The 14,459-nt window shown below is 40.9% G+C and overlaps 2 protein-coding genes across 14 annotated transcripts in view; one reads left to right on the top strand and one right to left on the bottom strand.

Moving 5' to 3' along the window:
- ATP10B (ATPase phospholipid transporting 10B (putative)) overlaps positions 1-14,459 on the bottom strand; it is a 304,309-nt gene that overhangs the window by 11,315 nt on the left and 278,535 nt on the right. For 10 of the 12 annotated variants that reach the window (XM_077895646.1, XM_077895639.1, XM_077895638.1 and 7 more), the window contains 5 exons: positions 13,798-13,874; positions 12,318-12,443; positions 5,462-5,662; positions 3,923-4,003; positions 2,265-2,369 (listed from right to left, as the gene is read on the bottom strand). In XM_077895646.1, the coding sequence (XP_077751772.1) occupies positions 2,265-2,369; positions 3,923-4,003; positions 5,462-5,662; positions 12,318-12,443; positions 13,798-13,874 (590 nt within the window). Of the gene's footprint in view, positions 1-2,264; positions 2,370-3,922; positions 4,047-5,461; positions 5,663-12,317; positions 12,444-13,797; positions 13,875-14,459 lie in introns of those variants that run through there. The other 2 variants (XR_013378277.1, XR_013378278.1) reach the window with 2 other exon arrangements.
- The window catches only part of LOC144312707 (uncharacterized), a 48,506-nt gene that overhangs the window by 8,090 nt on the left and 25,957 nt on the right, over positions 1-14,459 (top strand). For both annotated transcript variants that reach the window (XM_077895649.1, XM_077895650.1), the window contains exons 3-4: positions 2,368-2,473; positions 3,785-3,925. In XM_077895649.1, the coding sequence (XP_077751775.1) occupies positions 2,368-2,473; positions 3,785-3,925 (247 nt within the window). The remainder of the gene's footprint in view (positions 1-2,367; positions 2,474-3,784; positions 3,926-14,459) is intronic.

Below are 14,459 nucleotides of genomic sequence, written 5' to 3'. Positions count from 1 at the left end.
ACAGGCAGAGGGAGAAGCAGGCTCCATGTACCGGGAGCCCGACGTGGGATTCGATCCCGGGTCTCCAGGATCGCGCCCTGAGCCAAAGGCAGGCGCCAAACCGCTGCGCCACCCAGGGATCCCTCTTTTTTTTTTTAAATTTATTTTTTTATTGGAGTTCAATTTACCGACATACTTATTTCGAACACCTTACTTTGTGGGGCTTTTTTTTTTTTTTTTTTTTGCCATCATTTGTCTTTGCTCTTACCTTTTTATCTTTCTTTTATCCTGCAAAATTAATAGTTTCCTATATTCCTCTTATTTCTTTCCATCCCTTTATGGTTATCCTTAAGTTTTGAAGGTAATATTTCCAAGTATTAAGAGACCTTAAATTTTGAGACACACTAAATAAATATGGGTTTTTTACAGAAAAATTGATAGTTAAATGCATATTCCTATTCTCTTCCTATTAATGATGAAGACTTTAGCATAAATTGCCTATTGAACAGCTCTTTCTTACCATGATGTCGTTTCTTACAGTTTAAGCTTTTATGTTCTTGCAGAAGTATGTTTCTTCTTTTGCTGAGGACCTGGGAGTGGCAAAACTTACAATGTCGGTTTATCTGAAAATGTCATTTATTTACCCTAGTTTTAAGTGGTGTGTAACTGTTTATTTCCATCAGGTCTTTGAAAATAATGACTCCATTGCTTTCTGGCTTCTATTGTTTGTCAGTTTAACTGCTATTCCTTTTCAACTAATTTGTCCATAGCCTCTGGTTGACTTTAAGATGGTCTCTTATACACTGTACAGTTTCATTCTGCTGTATCCAGGTGATACATTAAGCTTTATTTTGATTAATTTTCTCTCTCAGTGATTATCTCCTTAGGTACTGCTTCTCTACCATTTTTTCCCTTCTTCTGTAACCCCTATTATGTGGATGCTAGTCATTTATTCTAGCCATTATTCCTTTGAGTTACTTTCTCAAATTTGTGTGGCATTCCAGATGAGTTCCCAATATCTTCCAATTTGGTAGTTCACTGCCAGAGTCCAATCTAGACTGGATCCCATAAATTGCATTTTTAATTTCAGTGACAAAACTGTTCATTTTAAAGAGTTTTAAATGTTTCCATAGCTTGGCTCAGTTCTCAGTAGTAAATGACTCTTACCTACCTTCCTCATGGCTTCTGATAAAACTGGAATTCCAAATAGCATGTCATTGTCAACTTTTCTCAAGCTTGCTTTCTTGAGTGGGCAACTCCAGCCCAGACCTTGGACCTAGCATAAACAGAGCTCCAATCTTCCTTATCCCATAGGAACCAGACTCCCCATTGCCACAGTCAGTTTCTTGTCCTGGATTCTGGAAAGCCTTCAGTTTGAGTCAGTGCAGTACCTCTGTCTCCCCTGCCTCATTGTTTTCCAGCCTCTTCTGGTTCTGGTGTTTCTTGAAGAAATTTATCCTGTACTTGAGCTTGGCTATACCTTTTTGGTTTTATCACTTTTTTCTATTTGTCTTTGACATGAATTGGAACAGAGGGCATCTGTGATCTGGAAGTTTGCTTGGGTGGTTCTTACTAGCTATTGCACAACAGTCACAAGGCTGATCTAATTTAGTTAACACCCATTACTTTGCAATAAATATATGTCAGGTGATGATCCTGTATACATTAAACTTACACAGTGCTATAAGCCAACTATATCTTAGTAAGACTGCCCCCCACCCCAAAAAAAAAAACCATAAAGGGCTCTGGGAGGTTAAATGAGGTAATACATTAAAAATCATATAAAGAGATACTTGGTATATGATTTTTAAGCTCTTTGTTTTTATAATTATCATTGACTACAAGAATTTAATGAGAAAGCCAGCATTTCCTTTTTAGATACTGAAATGTGATATTTGGACATGCTTGAGATGTGTTTATGTGAAGGTAGCCTTCTAATCTTTTACACTGAAATTAAATGGGAAGCATATACCTCCCTAACACGGCCTCAAGTACAATCAGGATACTGTTTTTCTCATCTCTGAAACCTCTGATTTTTTTTTTTTTTGTTTTAGTCAAAAATATCTACTTTTGCAACAAATTGTCTTAGGGGTTATAAGTCTTGGTTTTATAATCCTGGATAGAGGATAAGCAAATTGAGGCCAGGGACTTAATCTTTTCTACCTCTCTCATCCCTGTACAAGTGGGATACAGGTAAAAGTTCAGTGGTCATTTATTGAGTGGATCAATGATACAGAGTAAAACAACTCAAATTTTTTAGGTCAAAGGGGCTCTGAAGTGCTTACCCAGGTCTTCATTTCCATTGCCTGATGTAAGAGGATTGTGGTGAGGGAGATGGTATTGATGGGTGTCCCAAAGGTAAAGACGTCAATATCTGAATCCTTGTAGGTCTGCAGAGGAGGAAAAAACAAGCACTGTCAGATGTTCCCTGGGATTCAAAGACTTGGTTTTGACACAGCGATCACGTGTCATAGGATCACAAGCAATAGTGAAGGTAGGTGTCATGGGAGGGGAAGGATTGAGAAGAGATACATAGCTGCCAACCATAGAAACAGACAAGATGAGAAGTGAGTTAATAGGGCTGAATTCTTTGGAAACACATTTGTAGCAGAAACCATGAGGGTATTCCAGAACATCGTGGAATGAATGAACAAAGAATTTATTGAGCCACCAGCAGGCACAATGCCAACTACTGAAGATACTTCAGTGTCCACCTTCAAGGAGTTTATAGTCTACTAGACAAGACAAATGTGGTATGATTTAAGGGGATAAATGATACAATGGTATAAGGTATACAAAGTACCCTGGGGATACAGAAGATAAGATATAACAGCTGAGGCCATAATAAGAGGAATTAACTTCCTTGAAAAGAGAGAGAGGAAAGGTAGATCAGGCAAAGGTGAGAACCTGAGGGTGAAAAGTTCAAATAGACCTATATGGTAGGTTTGTTGAGCACATAGTAGGGGCAAATAATGAAGCAGGAAAGGCAAGCAGATTCCTGGAGAGAGAAGGTATTGTAAGATAGGAAACTCAAATGGAGCAATGACTGCCTACTTGGCCCATCTTGTTTCTAACTGCAAAAGAATGTAAGGCAGAGTAGACACCACAGTTTAGCAGTTGCCCCACATTCTGGTCCAGAAGAAACACAGCTATACTTTACAACTAAATTCTCACTCTTTAAAAAAATTTTTTTAAAAAGATTATTTAGAGAGAGAGAGAGAGAGCAAGCAAACAAGCAGAAGGACCGGGAGAGGGACCAGCAGAGGGAGAGGGAGAGGAAAAGGGAGAAGTGGACTCCTCGCGGAGCAGGGAGCCCAGTGTGGGGCTTGATTCCAGGACCCTGAGATAACGACCTGAGCCAAAGGCAGATACATAACTGACTGAGCCATCTAAGCACCCCTAAATTCCTACTCTTTAAACTGGGAAACAAATTGAGATGGGGCAGGTATCCTTTGCTTTTATTTCAGGTAATATAGCATCCTTTATTATCAGAACTTCCTTCCTGAACGCATGCTGCCTTGACATTGGAAACACAAATCTAAATGTAAATCAAGGGTTGTAAATTCAAATACTTTTAGTGTTCAAGTAAGAAATAATAAATGAGTGAAGAGGGCTTAGGTATAAGACAAAAGGGAGTGGTAGGGACTCTGGCAAACTGGAGAACATGAACCCCATCTAAGCAGGGCTGAGAGTCAATTCTGGATTTTTCCTATGTGGGAAAAATGACCCAATATAATGATAGCTTCCATTTTTTCAAAAACTGGCAGAAATTGAGATGTTTCTGTAAAGCACTCTGATTTTTCAGATACTGACTTGGATGTCGCCTGCAGATCACCTATTTGGAGTCTCTGTGCTACAGTGCCCAGAAAGACACTACTAGTATATGAACAGGACCAGTTCCACTCTGTGATTTGTATGGCTAGAAGGGGATTATACAACTTACCAGGTAAGGAATGAAGAAACAAACAAGGCTTTGGTAGAATGCATCCATTATAGAAATCCAGAAAGTCATTGGGTTGTAGCACTGCCAGGAAAGAACACATCAACCACCAACTTTCTTGTGCTACCTGAACAGACAATATGGCACTTACAATGTTCTTATCTTAGAGGCAAAAGAATGGAACAATTAAGAGCACAGACCGGGGGTGACAGACCTTAATTCAAGTCCCAGCTGTGCCACTCACTAAACTGCTTTGATAATTGGTTCTCCTTCCATAAAAAGAATAAAATCACTAACTATCTCCTTGGGTTTCGAGAAATCTAAATGCAATTGTACTTTAGCACCCAGTAAGTGTTCTGTTATCAATAACTATCATTCATTAGCACATTGCTAGTGCTAATACACACTTGGCATATTTAGAGATTCTAAGGTTTCTACATAGCATCTGAAAGGGAGTTCTCTATTACAGCCCAGGATCACGGATTCCCAAGAGACAGGGCTCAATGGCTTCAGAGACAAGTATTCTCATTTTGTGCTTCACTCTTCCTGCCTTCCCTGGAAAAGTAAAACTGTTCTCAGTTTATGTTTTTGCTACATTAACTTCTCTTACTGTTAGATACCCAAGGAATACATTATACATCTAGCACACCTATGGGAAAGGAAAAATCAGAAGACCTATATGTATATAGCTCTCTCTTGCCTGATATGCTACGGTTGCTGTGTTGCTCTCCTCCCATTTTTAAGTTAGGACTGGGCTTAGTTCTTAGTTGGCTGTATACAACATATTACTAGCTCTCAAATACCACATCTGGCTTGGTTCTCCTTTCCCCCAGGCATAGAGGTACTCTCATGAATTTCAATATCCCTCTTCCCAGAGCTCTTTCTTCAAAGCAGTCAGGTTCTCTGTCTCTTCTGTCCAATCTGTGCTGAGCTGTGTCTGTGCTAGCCTGACCACCTGGAGTGTCGGAGGTCTGACTTCTCCAAATCACTCAAAGTGCCAGTATGGCCTCTCTCTGCCAACCAACCAATCAGGGTGATTTCCTAGGCCTTCTTTAATCTATTGGCTACCAGCAATTCCAGACTCTGTGTAGTCTTGAGTTCTAAATTTTGTTTTCCCTGACATGAGGTAGAAGCCCTCATTTATGAATACATCACCCAGTGATGAGCAAACTAGATTTTAATCCCAGGGGTTCCCAAACCAAGACTTGGGGGTTCTGTCAAAGGCCTGGAGAAAGGGGGCCAGCTGAGGGCAATGGGATCTTTCTGAATGTCTTCTTCCTATTCAGCTAGGGCAGTCCCATGTTAACCTGTGGTATAATTAAGAAATAACTAAAGAAAAATACCCACTGATCTGTTCCATCACTCTTAACAGCAAACAAGAAACATGCCAGGAATGGGGAGTGGAGCTACTGGGTCACATAGTAGGTAAGAGGTAGAGTGGTGATCAGACTGTAAGGCCCCTGGCCCCAAGTCATTGCTCTTTCTCTGACTCCTGCAGGGAGGAATTAGAGGCAAGGAGGAGCTGAGGCATCTCCATCTTACCTCAGAGTTTTGGCCGTTCTTGTACAGTTCAGGCAATGCCAGGAGTGTTTCTGCAGAGATGTCTTTATCGAGGACTCCAAAGATGAGAGGAGGCAAGGAGGTGAAGAAGAGATTGAAGAATATCATCTGCCAATAATCGATCATAGTGGAGCCAGAGAAGCCACAGAAAAACTGGTACCAGAAAAGCAGGTTGACATAGCACTGCAGGCAGAGAGTATGTCCTGGTGAGTGATGACCCCCAGGTAGTGGACCCCAATGGCTGCTTAGGAGCCTCTGGCAAGTCACTACTCTGACATAGAGCTTCCATTTTCTCATTTGTGACATGCAGAGTTGTGTACGGATCAGAGATAACTAATCCTTAGAGCAGCTGCTGCTGCAACTACTACTATGCTGGTTAAGAGCACAGGTTGTGGAGGCAGAAAAGGCTGGTTTGGAATTTTCAGGTCTGTCACTTACTAGCTATGTGACCTGGAGCAAATTGCTTTTCTGTATAAAATCTTACCATCTTTCAGATGGAAACAGTGGTACCTAGAACATGGCACAGGATGCCAAAGGCAGGAGTTACGATTAGTAGTGTGGAAAGGGAAGGGAGCGCTCCTCAGGGAGGGATAATAGAAAGACTGGACCATGGGCAGGAAGCCTGGCTTGCTGTCCCTGCCCATCTTATGAAGATGACTTCATGAGATTTTCCCCACAATACTTTCCTAATGGTCATGCAACTCAGAAGGGTGAGTTCAGAAGGGTGAATCGTCTCTCTGATTCTTTATGCTTTCTAAAGCTTTTCCCGCTCAAAACCACTCTACCTGAGATGCCTAGGTCATTAGTATTGTCTACCACACTGTGATATAATTTGGTGACTTGACCAAGGTTGTCACTTAAGCTGCTGCTCCCAGAGTTGGGACTAGAAATATCAGCCCTGTGAAATTGGCAGTTTTGTGTATAAACTAGAATGTTCATTCCTAAATGCTGGGCCAGTGTTATTTTGAAAAGGGTCACTAGAATCGTAATAATATAGACATACTAATATTAGTAACATCAATGACTATTACTAAAGCTTCTATTTGTGTCAGGAGTGTAGTATATATTATAGTATATTAGTGTATGGTACATTAGATGTGCCATAGACCTAATTTGTTCCAACAATCTTGAAAGATTATTATTGCTAATAAATAGTACATATTATATTAATATCTTGATAATATTATTAGCCAGAGTCTACAGGCAAGAAATCTGAGGCTTTAAGATGCTCAGTTACCTCTTGTCCAATTTTAGAGCTAGAGAGTCAGACAACTAGTATCTGAGTTTTCAATGCTCTTTCTCTTCAACCACCCCCAAACTTTCTCAATCTCCTATTGGATTATATAATATCAATGCTGACTTGAGAGTCTTCTAGCTAAGGAGTGCCATATTTTGGCTTTTCTGCCCAGGTGACCAGTGGGAAGTTTCCTGGCACTGAAAGAGATCCTGGTGTCCTGAGACATTCTAGACCTTGCATCTCTCTCTTAGAAGTGGGGAGAGGGCCCAGTCTGTTTACTGTGCTGCAGGTAGGTTTGAAATGTACCATGGGCAGGCTTTGAGTCCTGAGATCAACAGCAACCACTTGTGCACTTGACATGGTGGGTTTAAGAAGAACTTGAAGTACTGAAGTCCCCTTGATACTAGCAGTCAGCAGCTGTATGAGGCTTTTACTTCTCTCAATCTCTCTCTTTTTTTTTCTTCCCTTTGAGAACCTTGCATTTCTTCTCCCTCCCCAGCTACGTGGGAAAGACAGTAACTCTTAGCTCCCTTACACACAGGTAGCTTGAATGGCTCAGATGGGCTACGTGACTATCAAATACTCTCGGCCACTTGGGAATAGAACTGTGACTTGAGGTTGTAGAAGCCTAGGATGCCAGAGCTGGAAATAACACTATCTTACAGATGAGGCCAGTAATAGCAACAACAGCAATAACAATAGCAACAAAAACACATAAAGCACTTATCATGTGCCAAGCTCTGTTCTGACTCATTTGATCCACTTAACAGCCCTATGAAGCAATCATTACTACTCTCATTTTACAATTGAGGAAACAGCCTCAGAGAGAGGTCAAGTCATTGGGCTGGGGGTAAAGAGCTAGTAAGTAACAAAACTGGAGTTAAAATCCAAATGTTGTGGCTCAAGAGTTCACCCTCATAAGAAGGATGTGGGAAGTGGATACTCTTGTAAAATGAATTCAAGATCTTAGACTCTAGCTCAGTCTCTTGCACTAATGTTCAGAGTTGTTGATCTACACCATGAGAGGCCAGTGGGATTTGTCCTAAAGTGCTATAAATGGGGAAAGTGTTGAACAAAGAATGCTGTGATTGGCAGTTTCTTCCATGCGTGACAAGGGAGCAAGTCAGCAAAGCAGGAAGTTTGCCAGCTATAGGCCATCCTCTGATATTTGCAATGTAAGATTTGGTCCTTTTGGCTCCAAGCCTAAATCTTTCCTCTCCATTAGCTTCATCTCACCAAACTGTAGCTTTTAAGTGGTACAATCTTATCTAGTAGATGCTGTGATGCTTTACCCCATTTTCACGAAGCTCCAGCCATAGTCTAAGCTGAGGGAAGAAGAGAGCAGTTGCCTGGCTGGTGTTGGAAGCCATCTGAAGCTCTGTGGCCAAGTGTAATACTTCTTCTTTTTTTTTTTTTTTTTTCCAAGTGTAATACTTCTTAAACAACTTATGTTCAAACACGGTGCTAGAGATGCTTGGACAACAGACAACACACAACCTGGTTTGGAGTGATATTTACCTTCAAAGACTTTGGCAACCACTGGAGAACAGGGTGCTTGTACCTCTAGGAGGCACTGAGGGCCACGGTAGTGAGGACACTCAGTCTGGGAGTTTGGAATATAGTAGAACTAGGTCCAGTCCTGATTCTATGACATACTTACTATGTGACCTGGGCAACCTCTCAGGCTTTCAGCCACCACATCTAGAGATAGATAGTAACTGTTCCCATGCCACAGGACGGATGAGCATTTACTGTATGCCTCACACATATTAACTCATTTATGCACATGATAAGCCTGTGAGTTAGGTAGTATCCCCCTTTTACAGGTGAAAAGACTGAGACACAGAGCTTAAGTAAGTTACTTAAGGCCACATTGCTGTTAGATAGCAGTTTGGGGGTGGGATTTGAACCCATCTGGTTCTAGCACATATGCTCTTAACCCCTGTGTTATACTTAGCTCTCACAGTTACATACATATGTAAAGTTCTTATTATAGTGTCTGGTATGTGGTAAATTCCCTATAGATGATGGTGATTGCTAACGCTAGTAATGCTATCCCAAAGGGTAACAAGCTGTGCTAAGTACCAAGGACACTACAGCAATCCAGGGTGGCATGGAGAGCTCTGGTGAACTAGGTGTTGGAGAACTAGCATTTCCTGAGCTCATTGCCTAACACTTCAACACAGGCAGTAGCAAAGGGTTTTAAGCCCTATTCAAAGCAATGAAACACTGCTTGGATGTCACTGGCTCATTTTTCCATAGAACCGTTCTTCCTGAATTATAATTTAATATTGCTTTTATCAAGGGTTGTTAGAAAAAGGTGCCATATAGAGGTTAATTTTCATTTCCTACAAAAATGCCACTGAAGGCAGTTTCCTGGAAGTTTTTGTGTGACCTTTTTCTAAAGGTTTGCTTGACAAATTGATCTCTGAATTTAGAGCAAAGAGAGAGTGTGCTTCCTCGAGAACTTGTCTGCTTGTTTTTTTTTTTTTTTTGGTCTGCTTGTTTTAACCAGGCATTTACTACTTAGCATCTTATCCCAAGTTCCTGGTACAACTGACTTCCTTTCTTTCTGGGTTCTGCTCCATACTCCTACACTTTTTTTTTTTTTAAAGATTTTATGTATTTATTCATGAGAGACACAGAGAGAGGCAGAGACATAGGCAGAGGGAGAAGCAGGTTCCTCACAGGGAGCCTGATGTGGGATTGGATCCCCGAACAGGGATCATGCCCTGAGCCAAAGGCAGACACTCAACCGCTGAGCCACTCAGGTGTCCCACTCTTACACAGTTCTTTTATAACTTCTCCATTGCCTCTGTGTTTCTACCGTAAGTCACTTACATCTCTTTTTGGAATCAGATACAGTATATGATATAAAATTATAAATAAATGGCCTGAAATATTTTCTATAAAGACTTAGGTTGTCAAAACTCTCCCTCTTGACAGAGAAACTGGCAAATTCATAGTTCTCTCTTGCTTACACATTATCTTCTTTCCAACTGATTAGATCAAGAATCTCCTGGTGATATGTCTATAGCACCCTAGCCTCCTTACAGGGAGACATGCCTAAGAAAATGTTCGTAAAATCTTAATCTTTTACTATACTAGTGCTTCCCAATCTTTAAGATTCATATAAATTACCCAGGGCTTTTACCAAAAATGCCATTCTGAGGTAGTAGTAGGTCGATGATGCAGTCAGGATCCGCATTTCTAACTAGCATATAGGAGATGATAATGTTGCTGGTCCAGGAACCACATTTTGAGAGGTAAGATTTATGGAGACCAAGAGATGACAAACAACTTCCTACGGGACAAATCCAGCCATAAATAAGGTTTTGTTGGGACACAGCCACATCGATTCATTTGCATGTTTTCTATAGCTGCTTTCATGTTGGTGCAGCAGAGTTGTGTAGGTATGATGGGCCCGGTGGCCCACAGGCTAAAAGTATTTCTTACCTAGCCCTTTGCAGAACAAGCTCACTGAGCCCTGACCAAGACTGTCAGCCTCATGAAGCTGGACACAGATGTTCAATAATGATTTCAATAAATAGAGCCCATCATCGCTGTTCTATTGTCCCAACAATATTCAGGAATTTAATTCTGAAGTGTTTCCTTCCTCCACAAGCCTTGTTAGACCTCGCTTGTTTCCACATCCTCTGGCTGGAATCTTTGCACCTCTTAGGGGGCATACGGAACCTGTGATGGCATCACTGAGATGGGGGCCTGCGTTTTCCTCCCAAGGAGCTACAGTGCAATAATTAATTCATTGTTCAAATTTTAGAGCAGGCAGGGTTTTAATCCCCTCTGAAATTGGTTTCGGATGTGGAAGTCATAGTTCTCCACCCTCTAATTGCAATGGGGAGATAATGCGGCATCAGTATCACAATTTCAAGCGTGGAATCGGGCTAGAAATAAATACCATTTAAGCTTTGAAAGCATGGCTGGCTGGAAACATTTCCTTTTCTATTTCACAAATTTAATGCAGAGAAGAGGTAGTGCTTATTCAAAAGAACGGCTCCTTTGGAGGCAAGAAAAAAAATTAAATGGGCATTTTGAATTCTGAGTAAACAGTCTTTCATGCTCAGAGTGAGTTTCAAGTTAAATAGAGTGACTTGTTTGCATAGACTTGGTGAATATTACCATCCAGTTTATCAAATTTACATTATTTTTTGTCATGCTGTTTATTTACATATACATTGAACTTTGCACAAAAATGCTCACTCTTGAGCAAGGGCAACTGTGACAGTGCCTAAATCAGGACTGGGAGAATGGAACAACGGGACAAAATGCAATTTCGCAGCTGCTACTTGGCTAATGCTTTCTCTACCATCCCCTGCTCTTAATCCTCCCTTTTTCCTTATGCAAATAGGAATCGGATTCTGTTTGGAGACTCTTGGGGATTATTCAAAGGTCCTTGAACTAGGTAATGAAAACTCAGGCCCCTTGTTCCCTTCCTTAGGAGAACAGCAATATTTTGGCTTCTTGCAATACCCATTGTTAATCAAGGGCTTTTTAAACAAGAACCTCTGACAGTTTTAATACCTCAGTTGATGTGTGCCTGCTTTGGGCCCTTATCAACAAGATAGAAATGAACACATTTTTTTTAGGAGAAACAATGCTATCTTCAAGCTGTGATTGTATTTGTATAGTGTTACATGCTTTCCTGATAATACCTTAGGGACAGAAGGAGTCCTAGTGTCTTCATATTATTGATGAGGAAACCAAGGCTCAGAGAGGGTAAGTGACTCTTTGAAGTTCACACAGCATGCTAGAGTCAGGCAAGACTAAAATCCAGACGACCTCCTCATTCTAAATATTTTTGCCACTAGATATTTAATGTCCCAACCTCTGTGAATTTCCTGCTGCAAAGGCTGGGGAAGCTGAAATGATACATAGAGTCTCAGGTGGAAACCATGGATCCAGTCTTAAACCTGTACTTTCTCAGGAGGTGGGGTATGGCTCTTGCATTGGGGTGGCTCTATCTGAGGAGAAAATTGAAGATATATGTCAGGCTTATTATTTTTAAAGTCCTTTTTCCTCGTAGTCAGAAAGTAAATCTCATTTATGGAGCCCATTTAAGAATAATGACAAGAGCAATAATCATAAAACTAATGGTTGACTTGATAGGGTGATTACTATGTGCCAATCGCTTTATATACAAGCTCTTATTTAATCCTTCTAGCAAATATAGGAGGAAGGTACTATTATCATCCCCATTCAACAAATGGTAAAACTAAGGTATAGTTACCAAATATAAGAGCCTAGATTTGAACCAAATATGTTTGACTCAAGAGTCTATTCTTGTAACCACTCATGCTGCCTTCTATGTGCCAGATGTTTTCCATATAGAATGGCTAATGCTCACAATAATTTCACAAAAATCTTAGCCCATTTTACCAAAGAAGAAATTGAGGCCCAGAGAAGTGAATTACATTGCTCAAGTTCACAGAGCTCGTAGGAAAGAGTTTCAGGATTCAAAATCTAGGCCAGCCTGATTTACTCCCTTGTGCTGAGATGGTTTGTCTTACAACTGTGGTGGGAGTGGGTCCCCTGGCAGGGCCTCCCAAAGCCTTGGTGGGAGGTTGGCATAGGGCTACTCACCACGTTCTTATAGAAGTAGTACACCACCATCCTGGCCAGGCGTGAGTAACACCAGTGGCCATGCACAAGCAGCAGCTTCTTGAGGTGTCTGAAGCGGGAGATGGCAAAGTCGCTGGACATAACAGCCTGAGAGGGTAGAATAGAGAGAGACATCAGCTTCTATCCATGGCTACCAATAAGCCAAAGAATCTCCCTTGAGGGCTATGCTCGGTTTTAGGTCCACAGCTGATAGGGCCAAAAAGATCCTTTGTTACTATGTGGCACTCTTGGGTGGTTCTTTGGACTTGGACACTTCATCTTTTCTTCTGGAAAATCCAAACCTCACTAGAATCCAAGAACGGCAGCTTGTAAGGATCTAGTGGTCTCGCCTGGCCCTTCATCTCTTTCCATTTATCTGATAAACTGTGGCCTAAAATGTGTTAGTACCAGGCTAGAGATGCGATGGTTAACCAGAAAGTAGGGGCTTCCATGCAAGTAATGCTCAAACCTCTCAATACCCTTGGTTGCCTCCTGTGGCAGACCATTTGTTCCATTCTCAGATGGAGCTGATGGCTGGATAGCACTTCCTTTACATGGAGCTGAAATATGCCTTCTGCTCTTGGGATTGTTCAGAACATGACATAGTTCATTAGTACTCCTTTAAGAATATGGGGTTTGGAAGTGCCTGGTTACAGATCTTGGTATGCATCTTGGTCAGGCTGTTTAACCTTTCCCTTCATCAGTTTCATCTGAAAAAAAATGGAGTAATAATTCCTAACACACAGGGTTGTGATTGTTCAAATTAATTGGGATAAAAAATGTGAGATGCCTAATACAGTGCTGGCATATGGTAGGTATTCAAAAGGTAGCTTTTCTTTTATCCTCACCAACAAATTTAGGCAATGCCTCCTGTCTACACCAGTGGTGGGAATACAATTGTTAATGATTCAGAACCACAAAGTGGGGTTTGTTTTAGTGGGAAACATCAGTAGCTTAAGTTAATATGCTTGTCTCAAGCTGAATTTTGACTCAATTAGGTATACTTATTAAAGTGTACCATACAATTTATAGGTCAATCTAGCCATTAAAACTAAAATGGCAATTGAAAAATGTTTTCAAATGTCCTTATCTGTCACTGCTCATGGAGGGCACTGCATTCTTGGATGTGGGTAGAGATTATAAGGAGGAAGAATGGAGTCAGGGGAAAAGACTTAGCCCTTCCTGAATGGTTGAGTACTCTTTGGCTTTAGAATGCAGGTATCACTGGAAGTCTGAAAAAAAGCTAAGCATCCTTCAATTTTCCTCTGTATCAGAAGGACTGAGCAACAGGGATATAAGAATGGAGGTTATGTATAGGCATGGAAGCCCCATGACTCTCAGGTAATAATTCTGCAAAGCTCTTGGGGAGAAGTTCCTCCAACACTGTGGGGAATTCCATAACTCTCCAGAAAGGATCAAGGAGAATTAGGGAAGAAATGAGAAGAGTTGAGGGGAGCAATACCTGCATGCCTTCCTGTCCAGATATCCCAATTCCAATGTCAGCAGCTTGAATCATGCTTACGTCATTTGCTCCATCACCTGAACGAAGAGACATCATGAAGTGTCTTTATTCCTGGCCTAACTTCTGATTGACAATGAAAAGGGTGTTACATGAGTGGCTCTAAAGTGTCCTCATTTACACGTAATTGAATACTTTTAACACTGCTCTGAATAGTCCTATAGGAAAAGTCGGTATTTGTCCACAGAGAGGTCTCTTCTTTGATAAAAAACTCTATTTACTATTCGACAAATGTTTATTGTCTTTTATCTCGGTATATTAGGTATTGGGAGTATAATAGTAAGTGAGGCTTGGGCAGTGCTTTATAGTTTTTAAAAACAGGCCTTCACAAATGTTACATTTATTAATGAGCAAATGGAGAATTTCAGCAACATAGAGATCCCACCAGGGTAAACCAGGTAGGGAAGGGGCCCAGGAGCATTGGCACGAAGATCTTTGCTACCTTTTCTAACACAGTATAACTTAAAATATTTACCATATTAAGACTACTGGAATATCTGGATAGCTAAATCATCAGATTGTCAGTGGTGTTCAAGGACAGGGATGGTGTTGTTTTGTTTCTCAAAATAGGAAAATGAGATTGATTTTTTTGGTTGAGGGACATT

The sequence above is a fragment of the Canis aureus genome, chromosome 4 (genome assembly GCF_053574225.1).
Source record: "Canis aureus isolate CA01 chromosome 4, VMU_Caureus_v.1.0, whole genome shotgun sequence".
NCBI lineage: Eukaryota > Metazoa > Chordata > Mammalia > Carnivora > Canidae > Canis > Canis aureus.
This window is presented reverse-complemented; position numbering and strand designations above follow the sequence as displayed.